General features: G+C 42.7%; 1 protein-coding gene across 8 annotated transcripts in view; it reads right to left on the minus strand.

The window, feature by feature from the left end:
• Positions 1–23039, minus strand: part of LIMCH1 (LIM and calponin homology domains 1) — a 318197-nt gene that overhangs the window by 94939 nt on the left and 200219 nt on the right. For 4 of the 8 annotated variants that reach the window (XM_075127957.1, XM_075127958.1, XM_075127959.1 and 1 more), the window contains exons 5-9: positions 22178–22208; positions 19679–19789; positions 7281–7476; positions 2040–2292; positions 1035–1313 (exon numbers count right to left, since the gene is read on the minus strand). In XM_075127957.1, coding sequence (XP_074984058.1) covers positions 1035–1313; positions 2040–2292; positions 7281–7476; positions 19679–19789; positions 22178–22208 — 870 coding nt within the window. The remainder of the gene's footprint in view (positions 1–1034; positions 1314–2039; positions 2293–7280; positions 7477–19678; positions 19790–22177; positions 22209–23039) is intronic. The other 4 variants (XM_048848483.2, XM_048848482.2, XM_048848485.2 and 1 more) reach the window with 1 other exon arrangement.

Here is a 23039-nt window from a genome sequence, read left to right on the forward strand (position 1 = left end):
AACTGAGGCAGGATGAGGCTGTGATTTATGACTGATCACAAATTCTTTTTATTAGTATTTTGGCTCATGTCCTAGGGTAGCACTTAGTTTGTCTGTTACCTTGTATAGCTCTTCAGTGCCTTGGCTAATACATGCATTGGTTATGATGTGTATTACTGATATACAAAACGTATGTTATTGCTTGTAATAAGACAGCATACCTTTAGAACAATAAAACAAGACTGAAGCAGAAAATACACACACATACTTACTTTGATTTGATTATTTAACTGCATTTGACAAGTCCATCCATTATCAGACTTTTGAAATAATGAAAGGGAAATAACCAACTTAAGTAAAACCAAAAAACAAACAATGCCGGTGAAATGATGAATAAATATGGCCATTCTGTGCATAGCTATAGTCAAAGAATGACTGCTGAACTATATCGACATGCTTTACTTGGTGCAGGTGTTAACAAGCAATGCATTTTTATAGTTCCTGTCTTTAAAATAAAATACATCCTTTAATATAATTATTAAAAATACTAAACACTTATATTTTTAAGTGTGATTCAGCCACTTGTCCCTGAAATGTTCCATCACTAAGAAGAGTATTAAAGAATTTCTAGAACCGTTGTCCAAACAAGGAATCACGTCGTAAAACAGGTTTGGGTTTTTTTGTGAACGTAAGATGGTATAAAATGGAAGATTTACAAGCTTGAAAATGTTCTTGGTAGTTTTTGTTTCTTGAACTTCGTTTCCATCCAAGTTAGGGCGTAGCACTATTACTAATTGCAGCAAAACACATTTAACACCATCTAGCTTTGCAATGCGTGATTACCATGTCACAAGCTTTTCCATACCTAAACCTTTTCTAATATCTAATTAGTTGCAAGTGAATCAGCAGAAAATGCAAGTGCTTAGTAGATTTGATTTTTTTTTTTTTTTTTTTTTGGTTATGAGAAGTGAAGTAATGGCAGAATGAGACAAACCCACACACTCGCAAAATTTGAAATGTGAAGCGTGCACAATATCACACACTTTTGAGCTAACCTGCCATAGCGTTGTGCTGCTGGCATGACCTTAATACCAGCTTGTTCAAGCCTTCTTAACTTTCTGATCTCCTCTGCATCTTTCTCTTTACACTTGTGCACTGAAGTTTCTTTGGCACTACCTGAAGGAAACTGACCTATGGTCTCTCCTTTATTTTGATTCAAATCTACTTGACTTTTACTGGGGTTTGTCCTGGAAGCCATGCATCCCACCTGCTCCTCTTCATGTCGTCTTGGTGCCTCACTTTGTTCTTCTTCTATGGTTTCAGGGTGGTTTTTGCTATTGAGTTATACAAGGTAGTTTACTGTACAGTACACTGCATTCTTTATACATTTTGCTTGATACTAACATTTCAAACAATATTTTGATGAATGGCACAGAAGCCTAATCATACTATCTAGTGCAGGCTATTCTGAAACCAAATTAAAACAAAACACCTGATGTAAAATCTGGGAAATCTTAGAGCACATTTATGTACTAAACTAAATTTATGTAACTGATGCACAATAGATATATTTTCAGAATTCACGAACAGAAAGATGGTAACTATTTTGACTAATATATATCACATAAAGACTTTTATTCACTGAAAATGAAGCATCTCTTGAAAACTGACTCTCGTCATCAAGGAGCACATTAGAGCAACAAACTGTACTTTTGACAGTTATTTTAATATTTAAATGTGGCATTTAAATAAACGAATATTTTGTCAAACACTTCAGTTTTAAACAGTTAATGTGTACTGCAACACTGAATAATTCACAGCCAACATTGTACTGCATAGTGAACAACACTGGCGTCAGGATAACTACCTAAGTCTTGTATTACCTGACTTTCCACTCATGAGACTATTGCTCTTCTGTTGGTTGAAACAATAGGGTAAAAATCTATCAGTTAGTTCTAAGTAAGATCTATTTTGCCCATTTTACAAAGCACTGTGTACTTTTAAAGGTCATGACTTGTTAAAGGTTAAAAAATAACATCACTGGAGGGACAAAGCCTTACCGGAAAGGCTTCTCTCCTCCAAGTGGTGAAGTAGCAGTACTCCAGCTCTTCCGGTACTCCTCTCGTTCAGCTTTCTTTTTCCGAAGAGGAGCTGGTATATAGGCAGTCTGGTTACTCTTATTCGGGAGATACTGGTTAAAAGGCACAACTGATTTAGGTTCGCCATACGACGTCCGCCTTGCAGACATATCATCTTTTTTCACGTCTGGCATCTTTCGGTGTGGCAAGTCAGACTCAGAGTCACTGCCTCTCCCTATTGAGAAATAAGAAAAAAGGGTAATTTTACCCTAACTTGTCAAAATGTAAACAAAATCCTTACTTAAAAATACAACAGTATTTTATAATAATGGGCCAAAATACTACAGTTTACTACAGCATCTTCAGACATTTCTTTAAAAATTATTATTTTTTTAATAAGGAAGACAACCCCTGTTGAAATAACACTTACCATAGAAAGTTCAAACACACACAGCTAGTTATAGTGGATTTATATTCCTATTTTAAATCAATCAGTGAAATACTGGCCACACTCCCTATAGTGGTAACAAATAGAAGTCTATTCCAGTGGCCTACCTTCTGCAGCCAAAAAACCAAAACTAATCTAATTCAAGAAAAAGTTCACAGCAAGTTACGTTTTCAAAGGCTTGATCAGTTGCCCAAAGTGATGGGTCAGTTTTACTCCAGTATCCAATGATATAACCCAGCGGTATAAACCCAAACTCAAGTTTACCTGACCTCAAGCTTGATCCTGGGTCTGCCACATCCCAACCCTAACCACAAGGCTACTGGTTATTCTGGGGCCAGGTTCAGTGCGGGGTCTGTGTCCCTCTCACTGTAATCCATCTTGGACCTGAGACACCTTTCCTGCTGAAAGTTTCAATGAAACTGGCATGTTCCAACAATAATTTTCAGTTTTGATAAATCTGCATTTTTCAACAAATAAAAGTTATGACAAAAAATTCCCAACCAGCTTTACTTTCTACAGGAATAGGCACATGCCATCTCTTTTCAGAATTATGCTAGGCCAATTTAGATGCCCACAGGCTAGGCATGACTTTGGGCAATTGTAAACCAAGAGACTCAGAGCATGTCTACACCGCAGCCCTACGTCAACCTATGTTAGGTCAACTTACAGCCACTGCAGTAATTACTGTGGTGGGTGATGTCCACATTTCCCTTCTTCTGTTGGTGGTGCGCATCCTCACCAGGAACGCTTCCACCAACTGAAGAGGGGCAGTGTGGGGGACTGAAAGCCCTCCACGTAGGCCCTCCCCCGCGCCCCGGTTTCTTACCTCACTGCTCCTGGCTGGGAGTGGAGGGGGCAGCTGCCCGGGCTTCTTGCCTCCCTGATCAGGGAGTGCGGAGCCTCTGGGCAGCAGCCCAGCTGGGAGCAGGGGACAGCCCGGCTCTACAGGCCCAGTTTTCTTGAGAAGACAGCCAACAGCCAATGTAAATAATGCAGTGTCTACACAGACACTGCATCACCTTAAGTGCACGAACGTAAGCCTTACACCTTTCATGGAGGTGGTGTTATTATGTCGGTGTAGTAAGGCACTTAAATTGGTGGGACAAAGGCTGTAGTGCAGGGGTGGGCAAACTTTTTGGCCCGAGGGCCACATCTGGGAATAGAAATTGTATGGCAGGCCATGAATGCTCACAAAATTGGGGTTGGGGTGCGGAAGGGAGTGAGAGCTCTGGTTGGGGGTGCGGACTCTGGGGTGGGGCTGGGGATGAGGAGTTTGGGGTGTAGGAGGGTGTTTTGGGCTGGGACCGAGGAGTTTAGAGGGCGGGAGAGGGGCCAGGGCTGGGGCAGAGGGTTGGGGTGCGGGAAGGGTTGTAGGCTCCGCCTGGGGGTGTGGGATCTGGGGTGGGGCTGGAGATGAGGAGTTTGGGATACAGGAGGGTGCTCTGGCCTAGGATCGAGGGGTTCAGAGGGCAGGAGGGGGATCAGGGCTGGGGCCGGGGGTTGGGGCATGGGGAGAGGCTCAGGGGTGCAGGCTACGGGTGGCACTTACTTCAAGTGGCTCCCGGAAGTAGCGGCATGTCCCTTCTCCGGCTCCTAAGCGGAGGCATGGTCAGGCAGCTCTGCACTCTGCCCCATCCACAGGCACAACCCTTGCAGCTCCCATTGGCGTGCCAGTGGGGGTCACTGGAGCAGGTAGGAGCCAGAGGGAGGCCATCCTGCTGCTTCCGGGGGCCGCGTGGAGCAGCCCCCAACCCTGCTGTCTGGATGGAGCACCAGAGCAGAGCAAGCCCCAGACCCCATGCCCCACGCCAGAGCTCGAGGGCTGATTTAAAATGGCCCGCGGGCTGTAGTTTGCCCACCCCTGCTGTAGGCTGTACATGGACATAATTAGGTCAACATAAGCTGCCTTATGTTGACCTAACTGTAGGCTAGACCAGGCCTCAGGTAATTTAATCAGTCCTCCTCCACTGGCTCTTGCGTCAATTACTTCAGTACAAAAGAACAGGAGCAGAAACTTAAGTCAAAGAGAAAAGGGTAAGGAGATAGAGAATTTGGAAATAGGAGAGAAGGAAGGGAAAGGCAGAAGTGGATGGGTCAGAATAATAGATAGTTTGGGGGATATTTTTTGGTGAAGAATGGGAACAAGCAGTGGAAAAATCAGAGCTTTGGGGTGTGTGGGAAGAGACAAGAAGCAAACAACAACGTTAAACAAAGCTGGGTGGCTGTTCCTGTGAATTAAACCTACCAATTTGCTTTGCTAGTATTCATGACCCCTTTTTTTAAAATCACATTCGCAGACAACACTAAGTGAACAAGATTTTAATGGCAAGAGTTTTCCTAGAAAACAAAAGAATCACAAACACCACACAACTATTATTTATAAGAGAGTTTGCAGTAGAAGTACTGTCAGTCATCTGGAAAAGCTCTTTCATAGCCAAACAATTGGCAAAATTATGTGTATTTACTACAGGGAACAGAAACAAAAACTCACACAATTTGGGTAAACGATCATACTGTATTTGCATAATCTAGCTCAACAATTAAGGATAACAAAGTCATAAACATCATGAGGAGCTTGTGGATAATTCAAAGAGAAAAGGAGCTTAAGTATGTCAGGAATGCTGTCTGCAAAGGACAGTTAATTCTGCTGCAATGCCGAATGTGTTTGCTTGGAGATGAACGAGGAAAGGGGAAGAGACCAGAGTCAGGAAGGACCATTAGACACACTACTGGAATCAGCCAGTCAGCTGCATTCAGAACATGCTTTTTTGCCAGGTGTTTTTTGCATTGGGCAGTTTTAGGTTAGTGGGAATTAGCATATGAATGCTCGCTAGTAACATATTAATGGAGCATTAGCATTTGTCAGCATGACATGTGGGGACGTGGCCATGGAATCCTAAATGTGAGAGTGGCGCTGAGTCTTGACAACTGCTTTATTTTTAGGTTGAGCAGGGCCACAACACAGGAATCAGCAGAGGAGGAGGTGCTTTAGTGCTTACTCTTATGCCATACTCTAATTTTACTCCAGTGGTTGGTTCTGTCCTGCATGCAGATGAGTCCTGAAAAAACAGACCCCGACCCACCAGCAGAGGCGCATGATGGCAGAAAGAATGTAAGCAATTCCTCCACATCCTCTCCTTGGTTGCTTCTAGGACTGCGGGTCCAGGTCTACAAGCATCACCATGTCTAGGTGACAGCATGTCAGGAGACAAAGGGCCTGTTTAACTTTCAATGATTTTTCCTGTCCGTTGTTTTGAGCTTAAATCTGCAATAAGCACTCAGCCTTGACCCCTATTTATAAAATTAATTTGCAGTCATCTTTGTGCTTTCTAGCAGCCCAAGATGGGAGCAAGAGGCAGCAGATCCTACCAGCCTGACCAGTATTCCCTGCTCCTACTGACATATAAAGCAGTGGTTCAAGGGACCTCTCTAGCTGCATGAAGGGAACAAGCAGCATGTCTAGGGCCACAGATGGCCAAGTAAGGGATTTTATTTATTTGTGTGCAAGGGGTAGCTGTACCCTTATGTCTGTCAGTCTGTCTATAGTTCTACTATAAAATTTAAAAGACTACTAAATATTCTTCTCTGTTTCTTCTTGCAGAGTCCAGTGCCTGGGTGAGGACATCAAGTCAACTCCCAAATGGAGATGCTAACCATAGGCCCTGTTAGTGCAACTGCTTACTGGTTCTAGTTAACATGTTTTAATGGTGTAAGAACTGACTGCCAGCTTTAACCAGCACAGAGTTTCCAATACCACAGGGAATCTCAGCTGGCCAGTTAGGGTCAGAACCATTTAGGGTCAGAACCAATTTCTTTTGTGCTGCCCAAGAGGAGTGAAGGGACTGGATCTTACCTCAGAATCTGCCCCCCTTCCCCTTTTTCTATAAACGAACATTATTATTTTTAATAGTGAGGATGATTGAATAGAAATGATGGATTTGGAGAACATACTATCCAGGCAATTACATCATGCTTATCACAGAAGTAACTGAGCAGATGGCCTAGAGCATTCTGTGAGGAAGGCTGAAGAAAATGCATTTCTGTCCTAGAAGCTTTGAGCTGGAATCAAGCTTAAGACAAGCTCTAAGTCAACTTCCTAGAGGACACTTGCGCATATTCACAGTACCCCATACTGACACAACTGGACACATACAGAGAGCAAAGACTGAAGCAGCAGCCATGCTGAAGGTCAGGAGCTACATGCCCTGGCTGAGGGGGGTGTGTGTGTGCAAGGACAACTATCAAGTCACTCAGTTTCTTAAATGCTGAATACCTTGCCAAGAATTGCCATAACTGTATTTTCATAAGACTGCACTTCAAAACTCTCCTAGGTATCAACAATTTCCAAGAGGTTTCCTTTTTCTCTTAGACAACTAGTTTAATTGAAAAAAATCAAATGCCATATAATATTTCCTCCCTTTTGCATTCTTAGTTCTTGCTTCAGCCTAGTTTATGAGCTGATGTGTGTCTGCACACTGTGTCTGCTACCCTGTAACCCAGAGAAAAACCATGTCATAAATTACACTTGTATGGTATAACTCATTTTACGATACTACATTATAGTAACTGAGGTAGACTTCAAATAAATTGCTGGCAAAATTATCTAAAGACCCAAGAAACAAAAATCTGTATTCAAAGAAAGTTTCTTTTACCAATTCACAGGAGACATCATGATTCAGAAATTGCATCCAGCTTTTGAATGGCTGCCTTTGCACTGAAAGCACAGGGTGACACATTCAATGTTTTGCATGCATCTTGTTGTGACCGAAACTTACCATCGCTGCTTCCTCTGAGCACTACATCTGGAGACGGTGTCTGCTGTGAGCGGGAACCAAATGAATCCAGACTGTCAAAGGAATCATCTCTGCCGTGGCGAGGGGGGGAAAGGGAATCGCTGCGTTCAGAGTCCCAACAATCAATATAACCACTGTCACGAATGTTGCGTTTGGGGCTCTCAATGTCTTCGGTTTCCTACATGGAAATACAGACGGTACCTCTTCAAAGAAGTCAGTGACACAAAAATGAGATCCACTATGCATCTGAGTGCAAAGTATCTTTCTAATGCACCAAAATCTCTTCCCTCAATCATAGCTTTTTTTTTTTTTTTTTGCTTTCAAATCAAAAGCATGAAATTGCAATAAAACCTCATTTCATACTACTTAAGAGGAACACACATGCTTTGGATTAAAATAGTTATTTGAAATACAGTTGCAATAGGCAGGTTAATAAAACTATCAACATTGAAATAACCCTGAAATTTGACTGGTCTTCCATAGTCCATAGCACACTGGTAAAGGCATTATAAATTTGACCTCATGGCGGAGTTGGGGATAAGCTCACTATTCTCCAGATTAATTCCCCCAATCTATCTATTGTATCTGGTGGGGACACCAGCAGGCAGCATTTGTTGTTGCCGCCTCAGCTTGGCAAAATAATGAAGCAGCGTGTCCCAGCCTCCCTGTGCCTTGAAGAGAAATTCCTGTTATGAAAGAGGGATGTCTTTCTAAAGCAGTCAGCAATGAAAAATATGCAAAATGCTTTTCCTGACGCCTCAGAAGAATTCAGCCGTGCTCTTTACTCTTTGCCAGCTCCTGGCTCTGGGGGATATAAAAGCACTTGTAGCTGACCCACATGTTCAGAGCAGTGAGAACAATGGTTGTCTTTGACAGCCCTGTGATTATAAATTCTTTCCAGAGCAAGCAGAACATACTAAAACTCTGAAACTCCAGCAGAGGGAAAGGTCAATGGAAGCCATCCTCACCCTTGCATTATAAGAAATCCCTTGTTTCAGCCAGTTTCTTAACATTAATTACAATAGCACAGGCTGAGAAAAGCAAAAATAACTACCACTCTTACTCAAAAGATAAACCTCTTTGTTTTTTTTCTCCGCCAGACTGTCACTGAAAAACTCAAGAGATGTGGATGACATCATCAGACTGACATTTTTCAGTCTGAAAAGATTGGAATGTGAAACTTTTTCCTGACACACTTAAATATTAATTTTAAACTTTCCAATTAAAAAAACACCTATGGGCTACAGATAGTTGGAGCTCAATAACTGAGTGGAGAATAGCTCCCACTGCCCTCCTCAGCTACTGTTGTCATTATTAGTATTGCCAGTGATCAGATCAATCAACATCATGGTACAATAAAGTCAACAACCTCCTTAGCAAAGGAGAATTACGGCAAAAAGAGCAGCTGAGAAAGGGAGCATCATAATATCAATCAAAAAGTTAAATATTCAAAGGGAGAGGCTCAGAGGGAAAAGGAAAGATTAGAAACTTGTGTCTTGTAGACTTTCCAAGACGATGACTTAATTAGAGCCACTAAATAACTTGCTGCCAAAATACCACAGTATGTCCAGCACCAAAGGTTCCTTAAGGCCAAGCAAAATCACAGTAATGCCAATAGTCACAGAATACATAAACTGGGATTATACACAAATGTTGTTTTATTTTTTAATTTAAAATATGTTAACAAGTAGTAATTTAATTCTATGTGTTTTTCCTCCCTTATCCTTGTTTAGGAATGGTATATATCTATATATAGATATAGATCACACACACACACAATTCAACATACACCACCTCTGTCTTCCTAAAATCTTTATTAAGTATATAGCTCTAAGAACAAAGATTACATCCTTTCAAAATCCTCTTTGCCCTTTTCTTCAAAACTATCTGAAATCTTTTCCAAATCCAGATTCAGAAAAAACTCCCCATCTCTACATACCAATCAGCTATATTCAATCCTCTGGCAGACTTCCATTTTCTTAAAATAATATGTTTGAAAGTCATGGAAATGCTCAATAGCAAGAGGGATAGAAATCAGATGAACTATTCAAAAGTACAGGCTGAAAAAAACATTCTTCAACTGTTTCATGCTTTAAAACACTGAATGAAGTGTGAATGAACGGATTCCAAAATTCCCTATTTTAGTAACCTGTTAACTTTAATTTAGTTTCCTTTTTAATTACTGGTGGCTACAGGTAAAAGTAGGGAAGTGTGCAAGAGATGGCACAATAGACTGTAGTAATTCTTTTGTAAACATGTACTATTTAGCCTTCCCATTGGCACCTCATTCACCCAAGATTACTGTTACTGGCTATGACAGATAGACTTGCTTAATTTTGAGTGTTTGTTATGTACTGGATAGAAACCACTCTAAGTATCATTTACATCTGTACTGTGACACTTTCTGAAAAGATAATCCCATAGCATACCATAATGCACTGGTCTATCATGCCCATCTGGTAAAAATCAATGTATAACCTTGCGGTAGTAAAAGTAGATACAACTGCCAAATTTAAAACCTATTTCCCAGCCACTTTTATATATTCCTTTTCAAACTACTGAAAATATTCAAAGTGCACTGTGGATTAATGGTTTAAATTTTTCAGATTGAAAACTGGATGAGTGTGCAGTAAAGTAGATTAAAACAAAATTAAAAACTGAATGAATAAAGTTAAAAAAGGATTTCAATGGAGGTACTACTAGCACATACTGAAATGTCACTTGTTGTCAATGCCATTACTAAATTCAATGGAACTGTGCCAGCATAACCCTTCATTTATAAAGAAGTGCTCTCGCCATCCAGCCTAAGTTAAAGCAACGGAGTGCTGCACAACATAGTTAAAATGTTCTAAATTACAACAAACCTCTTAAAATTTAACCACAAAATAACTTCAGGAGAATTGATATGGGGCATAAAGGAGGAGTGGGAAGGCAAGGTAAGAAATACAGGACTAGCAACAGTCATAATAGTACCAACCAACCAATATAGTTGTTTACTACACTGAAAAGTTTATGATGATAGAAACATTCAAATATTAGGAGACTCCCTTCATTGGCTCCTTCTCCTCCACTGTAGCAAATTCAAGTTTCTTGTTCTTGTCTTTGACCTACTGAATTCTGCCCTCTCCCTTATCATCTCTGTGACGAAGTTGAGGATTTTTGTAGTGTTTTACATGAATAGCGTGTGCGCACCTCAGTTTCCCTGTGTGCTGCATGTTTAACAAGGTGGTGGGAGAGGGTTTATTGTTGCAGGGAACCAGGTGTGACCTCGTCTAGCAGCCGGGACCCCCAGACAAAGGCCTGGAGACAGGGAATCCTAACAACTGGTGACCTCATGACTAAGAGGCCCACCCCAGCTTGGCAGTCAGCGGGTTCTGGCCAGTGGGAGGACAAAGGGCTGAGGAGAGAGGACCCCGGTGACTTGACCAACCAGTTCCAGCCAGAGGGGAACAAAGGACGGAAGAGAGAGCCTAGTGACCAGTTTATCTGGGACGGAACACAAGGGACGGGGAGGAGCTGTTGGGGCCGGTGATATCGATGCCCAGCTGGAAAGGGCAGGGTCTCGGGACTGAAGAAAGACAGCAGGCAGAGCCCACCTAAATGCAGGAGAGACTCAGCCCTGGTCTACACTAGGAGTTGAGGTCGAATTTAGTAGCGTTAAATCGATTTAACCCTGCACCCGTCCACATGAAGAAGCCCTTTTTTTCGACTTAAAGGGCTCTTAAAATCGATTTCCTTACTCCACCCCTGACAAGGGGATTAGTGCGGAAATCGGCCTTGCTGGGTCGAATTTGGGGTACTGTGGACACAATTAGACAGTATTGGCCTCCGGGAGCTATCCCAGAGTGCTTCATTGTGGCCACTCTGGACAGCACTCTCAACTCAGATGCACTGGCCAGGTAGACAGGAAAAGGCCCGCAAACTTTTGAATTTCAATTTCCTGTTTGGTCAGCGTGGCAAGTTGCAGGTGACCATGCAGAGCTCTTCAGCAGAGGTGACCATGCAGAGCTCATCAGCAGAGGTGACCATGATGGAGTCCCAGAATCGCAAAAGAACTCCAGCATGGACTGAACGGGAGGTACGGGATCTGATCACTGTATGGGGAGAGGAATCCGTGCTATCAGAACTACGTTCCAGTTTTCGAAATGCCAAAACATTGGTCAAAATCTCCCAGGGCATGAAGGACAGAGGCCATAACAGGGACCCGAAGCAGTGCCGCGTGAAACTTAAGGAGCTGAGGCAAGCCTACTAGAAAACCAGAGAGGCGAACGGCTTCTCCGGGTCAGAGCCCCAAACATGCCGCTTCTATGATGAGCTGCATGCCATTTTAGGGGGTTCAGCCACCACTACCCCAGCCATGTTGTTTGACTCCTTCAATGGAGATGGAGGCAACACGGAAGCAGGTTTTGGGGACCAGGAAGATTATGATGATGAGGTTGCAGATAGCTCACAGCAAGCAAGCGGAAAAACCGGTTTTCCCAACAGCCAGGAACTATTTCTCACCCTGGATCTGGAGCCAGTACCCCCCGGAACCCACCCAAGACTGCCTCCCGAACCCGCCAGGTGGAGAAGGGAGCTCCGGTGAGTGTACCTTTTAAAATAGTATACATGGTTTAAAAGCAAGCATGTTTAATCATTAATTTGCCCTGGCATTCGCGGCTCTCCTGGATGGACTCCCAAAGCATTTGTAAAAGGTTTCTGGGGAGGGCAGCCTTATTCCGTCCACCATGGTAGGACACTTTACCACTCCAGGCCAGTAGCACGTACTCGGGAATCATTGTAGAAAAAGCATTGCAGTGTACGTTTGCTGGCATTCAAACAACATCCGTTCTTTATCTCTCTGTGTTATCCACAGGAGAGTGATATCATTCATGGTCACCTGGTTGAAATAGGGTGCTTTTCTTAAGGGGACATTCAGAGGTGTCCGTTCCTGCTGGGCTGTTTGCCTATGGCTGAACAGAAATGTTCCCCGCTGTTAGACACGGGGAGGGGGCAGGGGCTAGCCACGTGGTGGGGGGAGGCAAAATGTGACCTTGGAACGAAAGCACATATGCTATGAATGTAATATTAACAGCAAGGTTTACTGTGGAAGAGTGCACCCATTGTTCTATAAAATGTGTCTTTTTAAATACCACTGTCCCTTTTTTTTCCTCCACCAGCTGCATGTGTTTCAAGGATCACAGGATCTTCTCCTTCCCAGAGGCTAGTGAAGATTAGAAGGAGAAAAAAATGCACTCGCGATGAAATGTTCTCTGAACTTATGCTGTCCTCCCACTCTGACAGAGCACAGACGAATGCGTGGAGGCAGACAATGTCAGAGTGCAGGAAAGCACAAAATGACCGGGAGGAGAGGTGGCAGGCTGAAGAGAGGGTTGAAGCTGAAAGGTGGCGGCAGCGTGATGAGAGGAGGCAGGACTCAATGCTGAGGCTGCTGGAGGATCAAACTAATATGCTCCAGCATATGGTTGAGCTGTAGGAAAGGCAGCTGGAGCACAGACCACCGCTACAGCCCCTGTGTAACCAACCACCCTCCTCCCCAAGTTCCATAGCCTCCTCACCCACACGCTCAAGAACACGGTGCGGGGGCCAGCCACTCCACCCCAGAGGATTGCCCAAGCAACAGAAGGCTGGCATTCAATAAGTTTTAAAGTTTTAAACTTCTAAAGTGCTATGTGGCCTTGTCCTTCCCTCCTCCACCACCCCTCCTGGGCTACCTTGGCAGTTATCCCCCTATTTGTGTGATGAATTAATAAAGAACGCATGAATGTGAAGCAACAGTTACTTTATTGCCTCTGCAAGCGGTGATCGAAGGGAGGATGGTGAGCTTACAGGGAAGTAGAGTGAACCAAGGGGCGGGAGGTTTCATCAAGGAGAAACAAACAGAACTTTCACACCGTAGCCTGGCCAGTCATGAAACTGGTTTTCAAAGCTTCTCCGATGCGTACCGCGCCCTCCTGTGCTCTTCTAACAGCCCTGGTGTCTGGCTGCGCGTAACCAGCAGCCAGGCGATTTGCCTCAACCTCCCACCCCGCCATAAACGTCTCCCCCTTACCCTCACAGATATTGTGGAGCGCATAGCAAGCGGTAATAACAGTGGGAATATTGGTTTCGCTGAGGTCTAACCGAGTCAGTAAATTGCGCCAGCGCGCCTTTAAACGTCCAAATGCACATTCTACCACCATTCTGCACTTGCTCAGCCTGTAGTTGAACAGCTCCTGACTACTGTCCAGGCTGCCTGTGTACGGCTTCATGAGCCATGGCATTCAGGCGTAGGCTGGGTCCCCAAGGATAACTATAGGTATTTCAACATCCCCAACGGTTATTTTCTGGTCTGGGAATAAAGTCCCTTCCTGCAGCTTTTGAAACAGACCAGAGTTCCTGAAGATGCGAGCGTCATGTACCTTTCCTGGCCATCCCACGCTGATGTTGGTGAAATGTCTCTTGTGATCCACCAGTGCTTGCAGCACTATTGAAAAGTACCCCTTGCGGTTTATGTACTCACCGGCTTGGTGCTCTGGTGCCAAGATAGGGATATGGGTTCCGTCTATGGCCCCACCACAGTTCGGGAATCCCATTGCAGCAAAGCCATCCACTATGACCTGCACATTTCCCAGGGTCACTACCCTTGATATCAGCAGATCTTTCATTGCGTTGGCTACTTGCATCACAGCAGCCCCCACAGTAGATTTGCCCACTCCAAACTGATTCCCGACTGACCGGTAGCTGTCTGGCATTGCAAGCTTCCACAGGGCTATTGCCACTCGCTTCTCAACTGTGAGGGCTGCTCTCATCTTGGTATTATTGCGCCTCAGGCCAGGGTAAAGCAAGTCACAGAGTTCCATGAAAGTGCCCTTACGCATGCAAAAGTTTCGCAGTCACTGGGAATCATCCCAGACCTGCAACACTATGCAGTCCCACTAGTGCTTGTTTCCCAAGCCCAGAATCGGTGTTCCATCGCATGAACCTGCCCCATTAGCACCATGATGCCCGCATTGTCAGGGCCCATGGTTTGAGAGAAGTCTGTGTCCATCTCCTCATCACTCTCGTCACCATGCTGACGTCGCCTACTCGCCTGGTTTTGCTTTGCCAGGTTCTGATGCTGCATATATTGCTGGATAATGCACATGGTGTTTAATGTGCTCCTAATTGTCAAAGTGATCTGAGCGGGCTCCATGCTTGCCGTGGTATGGCGTCTGCACAGAGAAAAGGCACGGAATGATTGTCTGCCATTGCTCTGACGGAGGGAGGGGCGACTGTCAACATGGCTTAAAGGGTTGGTTTACAGGGAATTAAAATCAACAAAGGGGGTGGTTTTGCGAGAAACTGAATGGCCCCCTCAAGGATAGAACTCAAAACTGGGTTTAGCATGCCGTTGATTTCACTGAGGGAGGGAGGAGAAATTAATACAAAACAAATCTGGTCTATTTCTTGTTTTGAGCCACTTCATCTATCTTTATACATCTTGATGGCAGCAGACTGTGCAGTACGACCGCTAGCCATCATCATCTCCTGGGTGCTCGGCAGAAGACTGTGCTGTATGACTACTGGCCATCGTCTTCTGCTGGCTGCTGACTAAAAGACAGTGCACTGCCGGTAGGACTCAATTGCCATGAGACGAAACTTAAAAGGGAAATGACCTGGCTGAGTCACTCCCATGTTTGCCCAGGCACCCCCGACCTCATCAAGGTTGGTTAAAAGAACACCCTGGACTACGTTGACGACGGCTACCAGTCATACTGCACTGTCTGCTGCCAAAAGGCAATAAACTGCTGCTGTGTAGCAATGCAGTCCACGTCTGCCAGCACCCAGGAGACATATGGTGACGGTTAGCTGAGCGGGCTCCATGCTTGCCGTGGTATGGCGTCTGCACAGGTAACTCAAGAAAAACAGGCACAAAACGATTGTCTGCCCTTGCTTTCACAGAAGGAGGGAGGGAAGGGGGGCCTGACGATATGTACCCAGAACCACCCGCGACAATGTTTAAGCCCCATCAGGCACTGGGATTTCTACCCAGAATTCAAATGGGCAGTGGAGACTGCGGGATCTGTGCGATAGCTATCCACAGTGCAACGCTCCGGAAGTCGACAGTTGCCTCAGTACTGTGGACACACTCCGCCGACTACATGCACTTAGAGCATTTGTGTAGGGATTCCCACAATCAACTGTATAAAAACGCTTTCTACAAAACCGACTTCTATAAATTCAACCTAATTTCATAGTGTAGACATATCCTTAGATGTACTGTGCTGAGGGAAGGCAGGCCAGGCCTGAGGGCCCTGAGAGTTTCTTACACTGTATTCAGATGCTCAATAAACCCTCCTGTTTTATGCTGGCTGAGAGTCGCTCTGGTCTAGAGAACAGGGTTGCATTATTCCCTCTGGGAGTGGAGGCCGAGGGTCCAGAGTGAGTGGACTCCTTGAGGGGGCCCACAGCAAGAGACAGGCATGCTAAGGCTCAGGGAGGTGCAGATCCAGGAGGCGGAAGGGCTTAACCCCTGAGAGAGAGTGGACCCCCAAGAAGGGCTGTCACATTGAAGGGGGCTCCCCCCAGGCCAAGAGTGAGCACGACCTGGGAGTCCATGACAATCTCCACCCTCCTAACGATGCCAGCTTTTACACACCATTTATCCCCTTATCTCACAACAGTCTCTCTAGACTTTCTTCCAATCTGTCCCCTTCATAAAGGGACAAGGTGTGTGAAGTAATATCTTCCATTGGACCAACTTCTGTTGGCGAGAGAGACAAGCTTTCGAGCTTATGCGGAGCTCTTCTTCAGGTCTGGGAAAGGTACTCCCAGCGTCACAGCTAAATGCAAGGTGGAACAGATTGTTTGGCATAAGTAGTTAGTACAATAAGAAGGTCCATTATTACTTTTCTGCAATTTTCCATGGCTTGTCCACAACTCAGCTGCAATTCTTTGACAATCATCCTGCAACTCAAGTAGGCCTCAAAAATATATGAAAAATGCATCATGTGGAGCTAACACCCCCATGTAACAAATGGCAACCTTATTACTATGCTTTTTTGTCCCAGCCCATCTCCCCACCCTTCATCTGTCTTTCAGACTGCAAATTCTTTGGGGTTGGGACTGCAAAGCCATGATTCATTCAGGTCATTCCAAATGAATGCCAATAAACTTTTATACATCCAGATACAATCCGGTATGTGGCATAAACAGAATAGAGTAAGGAAAGACTAATTTAGGGTTGTTTCAGAAAGTTTTGAAGTATTTTATTGAGATTTTTTTTGTATCCCTCCACAGGTAAAGCCAGATATCTCAGTCACCATTAGTCCATCTATATAGGGTTCAGGGGAGGCAAAAATTCCTTTTAAAATGAGCTGGGTGTGCTTTATATACACCTTAAAGTATCACAGTTATAAGGGCTGAGATCTCAGGACCTTCCAGGGCGATGTACTGGGAATCATCTCTTTCCAGAAGCACAAAATTCCCGACAAGGTTACAAAATAACACTGAAACCATGACATTCTTATGTATGGTAAAGCTACCACTGATGTAGGGCTTAATTTTTCCAACCTTGACCCTTATCCAAATGTAATGTTTTGGTGGTGGAGGGAGGGAGACAGAGAAGGAGAAAACAAGCCCTTGGTATATTGGTAAAGAATTAAAATAAAAAAGAGGCAGTTTTTGAAGCTGCCCAGGACTTTAGAATGACAGAGTTAAGCCACAGGGCAATGGACCAGGAAGCCAGTGAAGAAGTGAAAGGTACATCCTACAGTTATGCTAACTGAATTTATCATCTCCATATATGTAATTTACACACACACACCTAAAAATAAAAAAATTTGCTATTGCCCTTGTCAAGTTTCCTTCCCCACTCTGAACTCTAGAGTACAGATGTGGGGATCTGCATGAAAATGCCCCTAAGCTTATTTTTACCAGTTTAGGTTAAAACTTCCCAAAGGTACAAACTATTTTACCTTTTGTCTCTGGACCTTATTGCTGCCACCACCAAGTGTCTAACAAAAATAACAGGGAAAGAGCCCACTTGGAAACGTCTTTCCCCACAAAATCCCCCCAAGCTCTATACCCCCTTTCCTGGGGAAGGCTTGACAAAAATCCTCACTAATTTGCATAGGTGAACACAGACCCAAACCCTTGGATCTTAAGAACAATGAAAAAACAATCAGGTTCTTAAAAGAAGAATTTTAATTAAAATAAAAGAATCACCTCTGTAAAATCAGGATGGTAAATACCTTACAGGGTAATCAGATTCAAAACAGAGAATCCCTCTAGGCAGAACCTTAAGTTACAAAAAGACACAAAAACAGGAATCTACATTCCATTCAGCACAACTTATTTTATCAGCCATTTAAACAAAACAGAATCTAATGCATATCTAACTAGATTGCTTATTAACTCTTTACAGGAGTTCTGACCTGCATTCCTGCTCTGGTCCCAGCAAAAGCAACACACACACACAGAACCCTTTGTTTCCCCCCCTCCAGCTTTGAAAGTATCTTGTCTCCTCATTGGTCATTCTGGTCAAGTGCCAGCGAGATTATCTTAGCTTCTTAACCCTTTACAGGTGAAAGGGGTTTTCCTCTGGCCAGGAGGGATTTAAAGGTGTTTACCCTTCCCTTTATATTTATGACAGCCCTATTGCTGAAGGAAGAGAACTTTTGCCAGTAAGGCCCCTCCTTCTCCCCCTCCACTGCAGAAACACATCTTTTATTTACCCAACAGAACAAGGCAATTTGCCATCTTCACTTGCTCCCATGGCTAGGTACACACATGCCGTGGGCTCCCCTAAGAAAGTTAGCTCCAGAGAAAGGAAGAAAAACAAGATGGCAGTCTATCTAAAGGCTTCCTCATCCCACTAGAATGTAGTAACTGAAATATACTGGTCAAGTTCTTCTTCATTTCCTGGGACAGTTTAATGCAAGTCCATTAGGATCCAATAGTCAGAAGTGCCCCACATGAGTCAATAACAGGCAGCAGTGCAGAGGCAAGCTGATTATGCCAGCCAGCCGTGGTGCGATGGACTGCTTTATATGTGAGGAAAAGCAACAGCCTTTCTGAGACGTGGTGGGTGGCAGAATCTACTTCTGTGGCGGGAGACTTTGGGAGGGAGAAAGGGAGAATCCAGAGATTTGGAGTGCCAGGTGCCAATATGTCATTAACTTTGTAATCACTATCCCAGTGACCCCAGCAGAACCATAGGAGCAGCAAGGTGAGGAGTGTCAACATCCGCTGCAGCCTACTGTACATGCCCTGACTGGGCCATGGGAACGGTGCTACCCTCTGCACTGGCCTCTTCCCAGCAGCAGAACCTGCCTGGTCTGCTCTACAGTGGCTTGTAAACCCTGACATCCATTTTCAACCAAGATTTAGAGTTTGAAAAAATACAGATGATAAAGGTTCTGCTACACGTGAAATACATACACAATCCCTTCGCCCACCCACTTTGCCTTTCTTCACCTGTTGAAATATATATATTATATATATATATATACACACACACACCTGGATATGAACTTGTGTTGCAACTGAAAACTGGCTGAGGGAAATATTGTTCATGACAGTCTGTATGTTCACATGTGTTCTTTAATCTGATGCTCCCTAGGCCCACTGACTCACTCTGCAAGTCTCTCTACTGAGAGTAGTCAATCGGTATGCCATGAGCGAAAAGCAGAAAAAACGAATTATGAACATTACTCTACCATTTTAACAAGAGCAGGGCAACATATTTTCAGCAAATAGTAAATTCCCCAAAATATGCATTTTTAAGCCACCAAAACTATTCGCAAATTTGGGTCAAATTCAGTGAATAGTTCTGGACAAAAAAAAAAAAATTTCAAAATAAAGTCAAAATGGTTCATTTTAATCATTCAGCAACAAAATGTTTAGACTTTGTGTTTTGGCACGGCATTTCATTTCAAAATGTAGCCAATTAAAAAAATCCAAACAAATAAAAGGGTGAAAAACCTGAAAACAATCCAATATATTTACAATATGTTTCATTTGACCCAAAACGAACCAAAAAAAGTTTGTTTCAGGTTAAACTGAACCTAATTTTTACCCCCAGATTTTTCAGTTTGGCCCCTGAACCAAATCATCACTTATTCACCCAGCTCTAAGTGCAATGCTATGTAACCATTTTGAAGTCCTATCGCTAGTAATTTCTGCATCACTAGTACCACCTGCAAAACTGGCTACCAAAAAAAACAAAAAAAAAAGCCAGAATTTACAGTTGTTTAGTATCATCAGGAGCTTTTCCAAAAAAGTTAAGTAACTCACTCCCCAGCCCACCATCCACCTCTAACTTTCATTACAACGGACATCAGAAAGAATTTTTGTGGGATTTCAAACTTCAATAATTAAAAACTAATGTATAGCCCCAAACAGTAACAAAAGGATACCTTTCTCATCTGTGCCAGCAATCCTTCAAACTCCTTCAGGTTCAGCGTTGCTCCACTGTATGAAGTGCATCTGTTTGCTGCTTTCCCCAGCCAATAAATGGTAACTAGTACCTGCAGAAATCAGTAAACATTACTTGAAAATCTACACAATCACTTTGCTTAATTTACTTTTCCTAAGTACCTCTTCATTTATTTTGAACTCCGAATCACTGGTGAATTTGAGAATTTGTTCTAAATCTGTATTCTGCCCTGGGGAGTAGGAAGGGAGGGTGGTTAAATGGTTAATAACAAATACATGAAGCATCTATTAAAGGTAAAATAATTGTATAGAATTTGCAGCTTATTAAAAAGATACACTAAGCTTGCTGACATTTTAATAAAAACCTACTGCTGTCACATGTCTGGCTGAAAAGTAAGCAGCAAAAATAAACCTCGATATTAAAAACCAGGTACAATATTCAAAAGTACTCCCAAAGTGAAGAGCGCTCAAAAGAACTACCTTCCAATAATGAAGACTTCTAAAACTCATGGTAAAATAAAGTTAAGATGGCAGGAAAAGATTACTAATAATGGTATTCCTTAATTAAAATACATAAGGAAATAAACAACAACATGTTTGTAACAAATATGTCAGGGTCTATTTGAAGAAAAGAAAGGCTAGTTCAGTTTCTACCCACCCCAATATTATTGATAAGATTCAGTGCATTTCACCTCTAGTTTAATGGCTCAAGATATACCCAGACCAATACTAAAAATTAAACCTGGGACCATCTGGCAGTTTTTCTGCAGTTTAGACAGAATGAGTTGATGGTTTCACCTAACTTACAACGGGACATCTACCACAATGAAAAAACCACCATCAGAACTAAGGCCAAGGCCTAAGCTTGTAGATCTTTATATACACACTCATCCCATGAGGAAGTTGCTTTAGGTTAAGAATATACACAATGATGGGCCCAAGAAGAGAAACTTATTCTGGCACTGGCAGGACTGTATCTGTTCTGGGGATAGAGAATTTCAGTTGCCCAGGGCTATCAAAATCCAACACCTTTCACGAATGCTAAAATTCTCTTAATTTTTTAGAAAGACAAGAAGTCATTTTCTGTCCCCTTTATGCCTTATAATTTAAACCTTTTAAAGACAGTGTTTCAGTTTTATTAATAACCCCAGATTTGATGGCAACTGAAATTTAACTAAAAACAGAATAACAAATTCATGTGAAAACACTTAACACTACATGCTCTCAAGTAAAGTAAAAATACTTGCAGTCACAGTACTATTCAGAATTAAGAAGCTGTCTAATTCATTTTCCTACTCAATTATGTGATGAGATGAGGATTATGCTATGTTCAATTATTTTTGCAAGCGTCAATCATTTGATCTCCTCCTCCCTTCCTTATCCAAGGCTGAAAACATTTCCAGACAAATGTCACCTTTGCAAGTAATTTTGACAGGCTGTCAGTTTGGAGTACAGAATAATGCATCTGAAATGTCTACATTACATAGAAAGACACTTTTATGAATCCTTCTTAACATTAATTTTAAGAACACCACATCCACATGAAGTCTTTTATCCAATTTCCAGAGAGGTAGACACCCCAAATGCCATTGAATGAAAACATTCCCATACATCTTCGTGTGCTGGAAAACATAGATATTACTCTGCTGATGACAGGAGAAACAGGATTAAATAATTCTGTCCTTTTTACCTGTAATCATGATTGCTGGCTTGAAAAATTATAAGGGAAAGGTCTTGGCATTTCCTTACACTGTAGGGGGATGTCAGCCAAATACAAATTGAATTTACAGTAGTTTACAGCTGACAGGAAAGCCAGGTTTGCCTGGCCTTTAATAGCGTAACTAACTCTGGGACTAGCCAAGTTCAGACTTTTTTTTTTTTTAACTTTACCATTACAAAAATCATTACTACAGCCGGTGGTTGAAATCAACAAAAAGTTAAACTTAATAGACTCAAGCCTACGCTGCTTTTGACAATGCATCCTACTTGGAAAACATACACAGCACTTTGGAACTCAAAGAGAAAGCTAGCAAGTCTAATGGGAAATGACAATTCAACAGTTTAGATCCACATAATGTGAATGCAGTTTGGATTGTATTTTCATCTTCTTGATGTGCTTTGCACAAATGTATAACCAAATTTTAATCACTGTATGCCTAGTAAATTCAGAAAGGCCAAAAAAAGTCTAGCTTTTGATGTGTTAAGTAGCATTAATCAAAATTAGACTAGTAGTAAAGAGATTAAATTGTTTACTTCTTTAGTTAGTCAGAGACCACAAGACTAGCACAGTTCTATTTTGTTTGCAGAGATGGTCTGCCTCTGTAGCACTATAGTTCGTTTCCAATGAACTATGCATGGTTAATGTACAAAAGAACTTTTCAGATTTGCATCACAGTACTAGCTTTTACAAACTAAAAATTCTAACTCAGTCCAAAGCCAGGATTACCCAGAGAAGAAAGTACTGCAAATTAAATACTTACATTTTTCAGCTTCCTACTGTTGTCAATGTTCCTGGATGCACCCACAAAAAAGAGAGAAAAGAAAAATCAGAAAGCAGACACTGTTTCCAAGCCTGTATGCAGGAGGTCACGTGGTTCCCCTAACAAAAGCCTGCAGGATGCTTCTGCTGGTTGGAAACACAAGAAAGCTAGGAAGATGGAGTGCATTCATTCATAATGTGGGAGTATTTTGCAATCATTACTGCAATCATTAAATTACAACGCTTTAACAGCAAAGAGAAAATATGATGTAGGAGTCCCAGTGCCAAGAATGAAATATAGAGCTGCTGATTTGTACCCAAGGAAGACTAAAGTCCTAAACACTAAAATCTACTCTATTGTAGTCCAAGGGTCAAATTTTACTCTCCAATATGTCATGAATACCCAACAAATTTAATAGGAGTTGAACATGCATACACCAAGGAAGAATTTAGCCCTAAATGTTTAAATAAACATGGCTTGCCCCACAGCAGTCTCCCAAAGAAAATAAACATCATGCAGAGACCGGAAGGGAGATGAAACAATAATACAGATGATACAGTCTCCTCTAGTGCACTTGTAGAAGATTTATGTTCTGCTTTGTGAATGTATATTTAGCACTCCCATTGAAGACTAACACCCTTTTTGGGCAAAGTCAATCTATGCAGGATCCTGACACAGGGAAGAAAGGAGAGCAGCAGAATACGAACCCTGGATTCCAGAAAAGCAGACTTTGACTCCCTCAGGGAACTGATGGGCAGGATCCCGTGGGAGAATAACATGAGGGGGAAAGGAGTTGAGGAGAGCTGGCTGTATTTTAAAGAATCCTTATTGAGGTTACAGGGACAAACCATCCCGATGTGTA

Source organism: Caretta caretta, chromosome 4, assembly GCF_965140235.1.
Source record: "Caretta caretta isolate rCarCar2 chromosome 4, rCarCar1.hap1, whole genome shotgun sequence".
Lineage (NCBI taxonomy): Eukaryota > Metazoa > Chordata > Testudines > Cheloniidae > Caretta > Caretta caretta.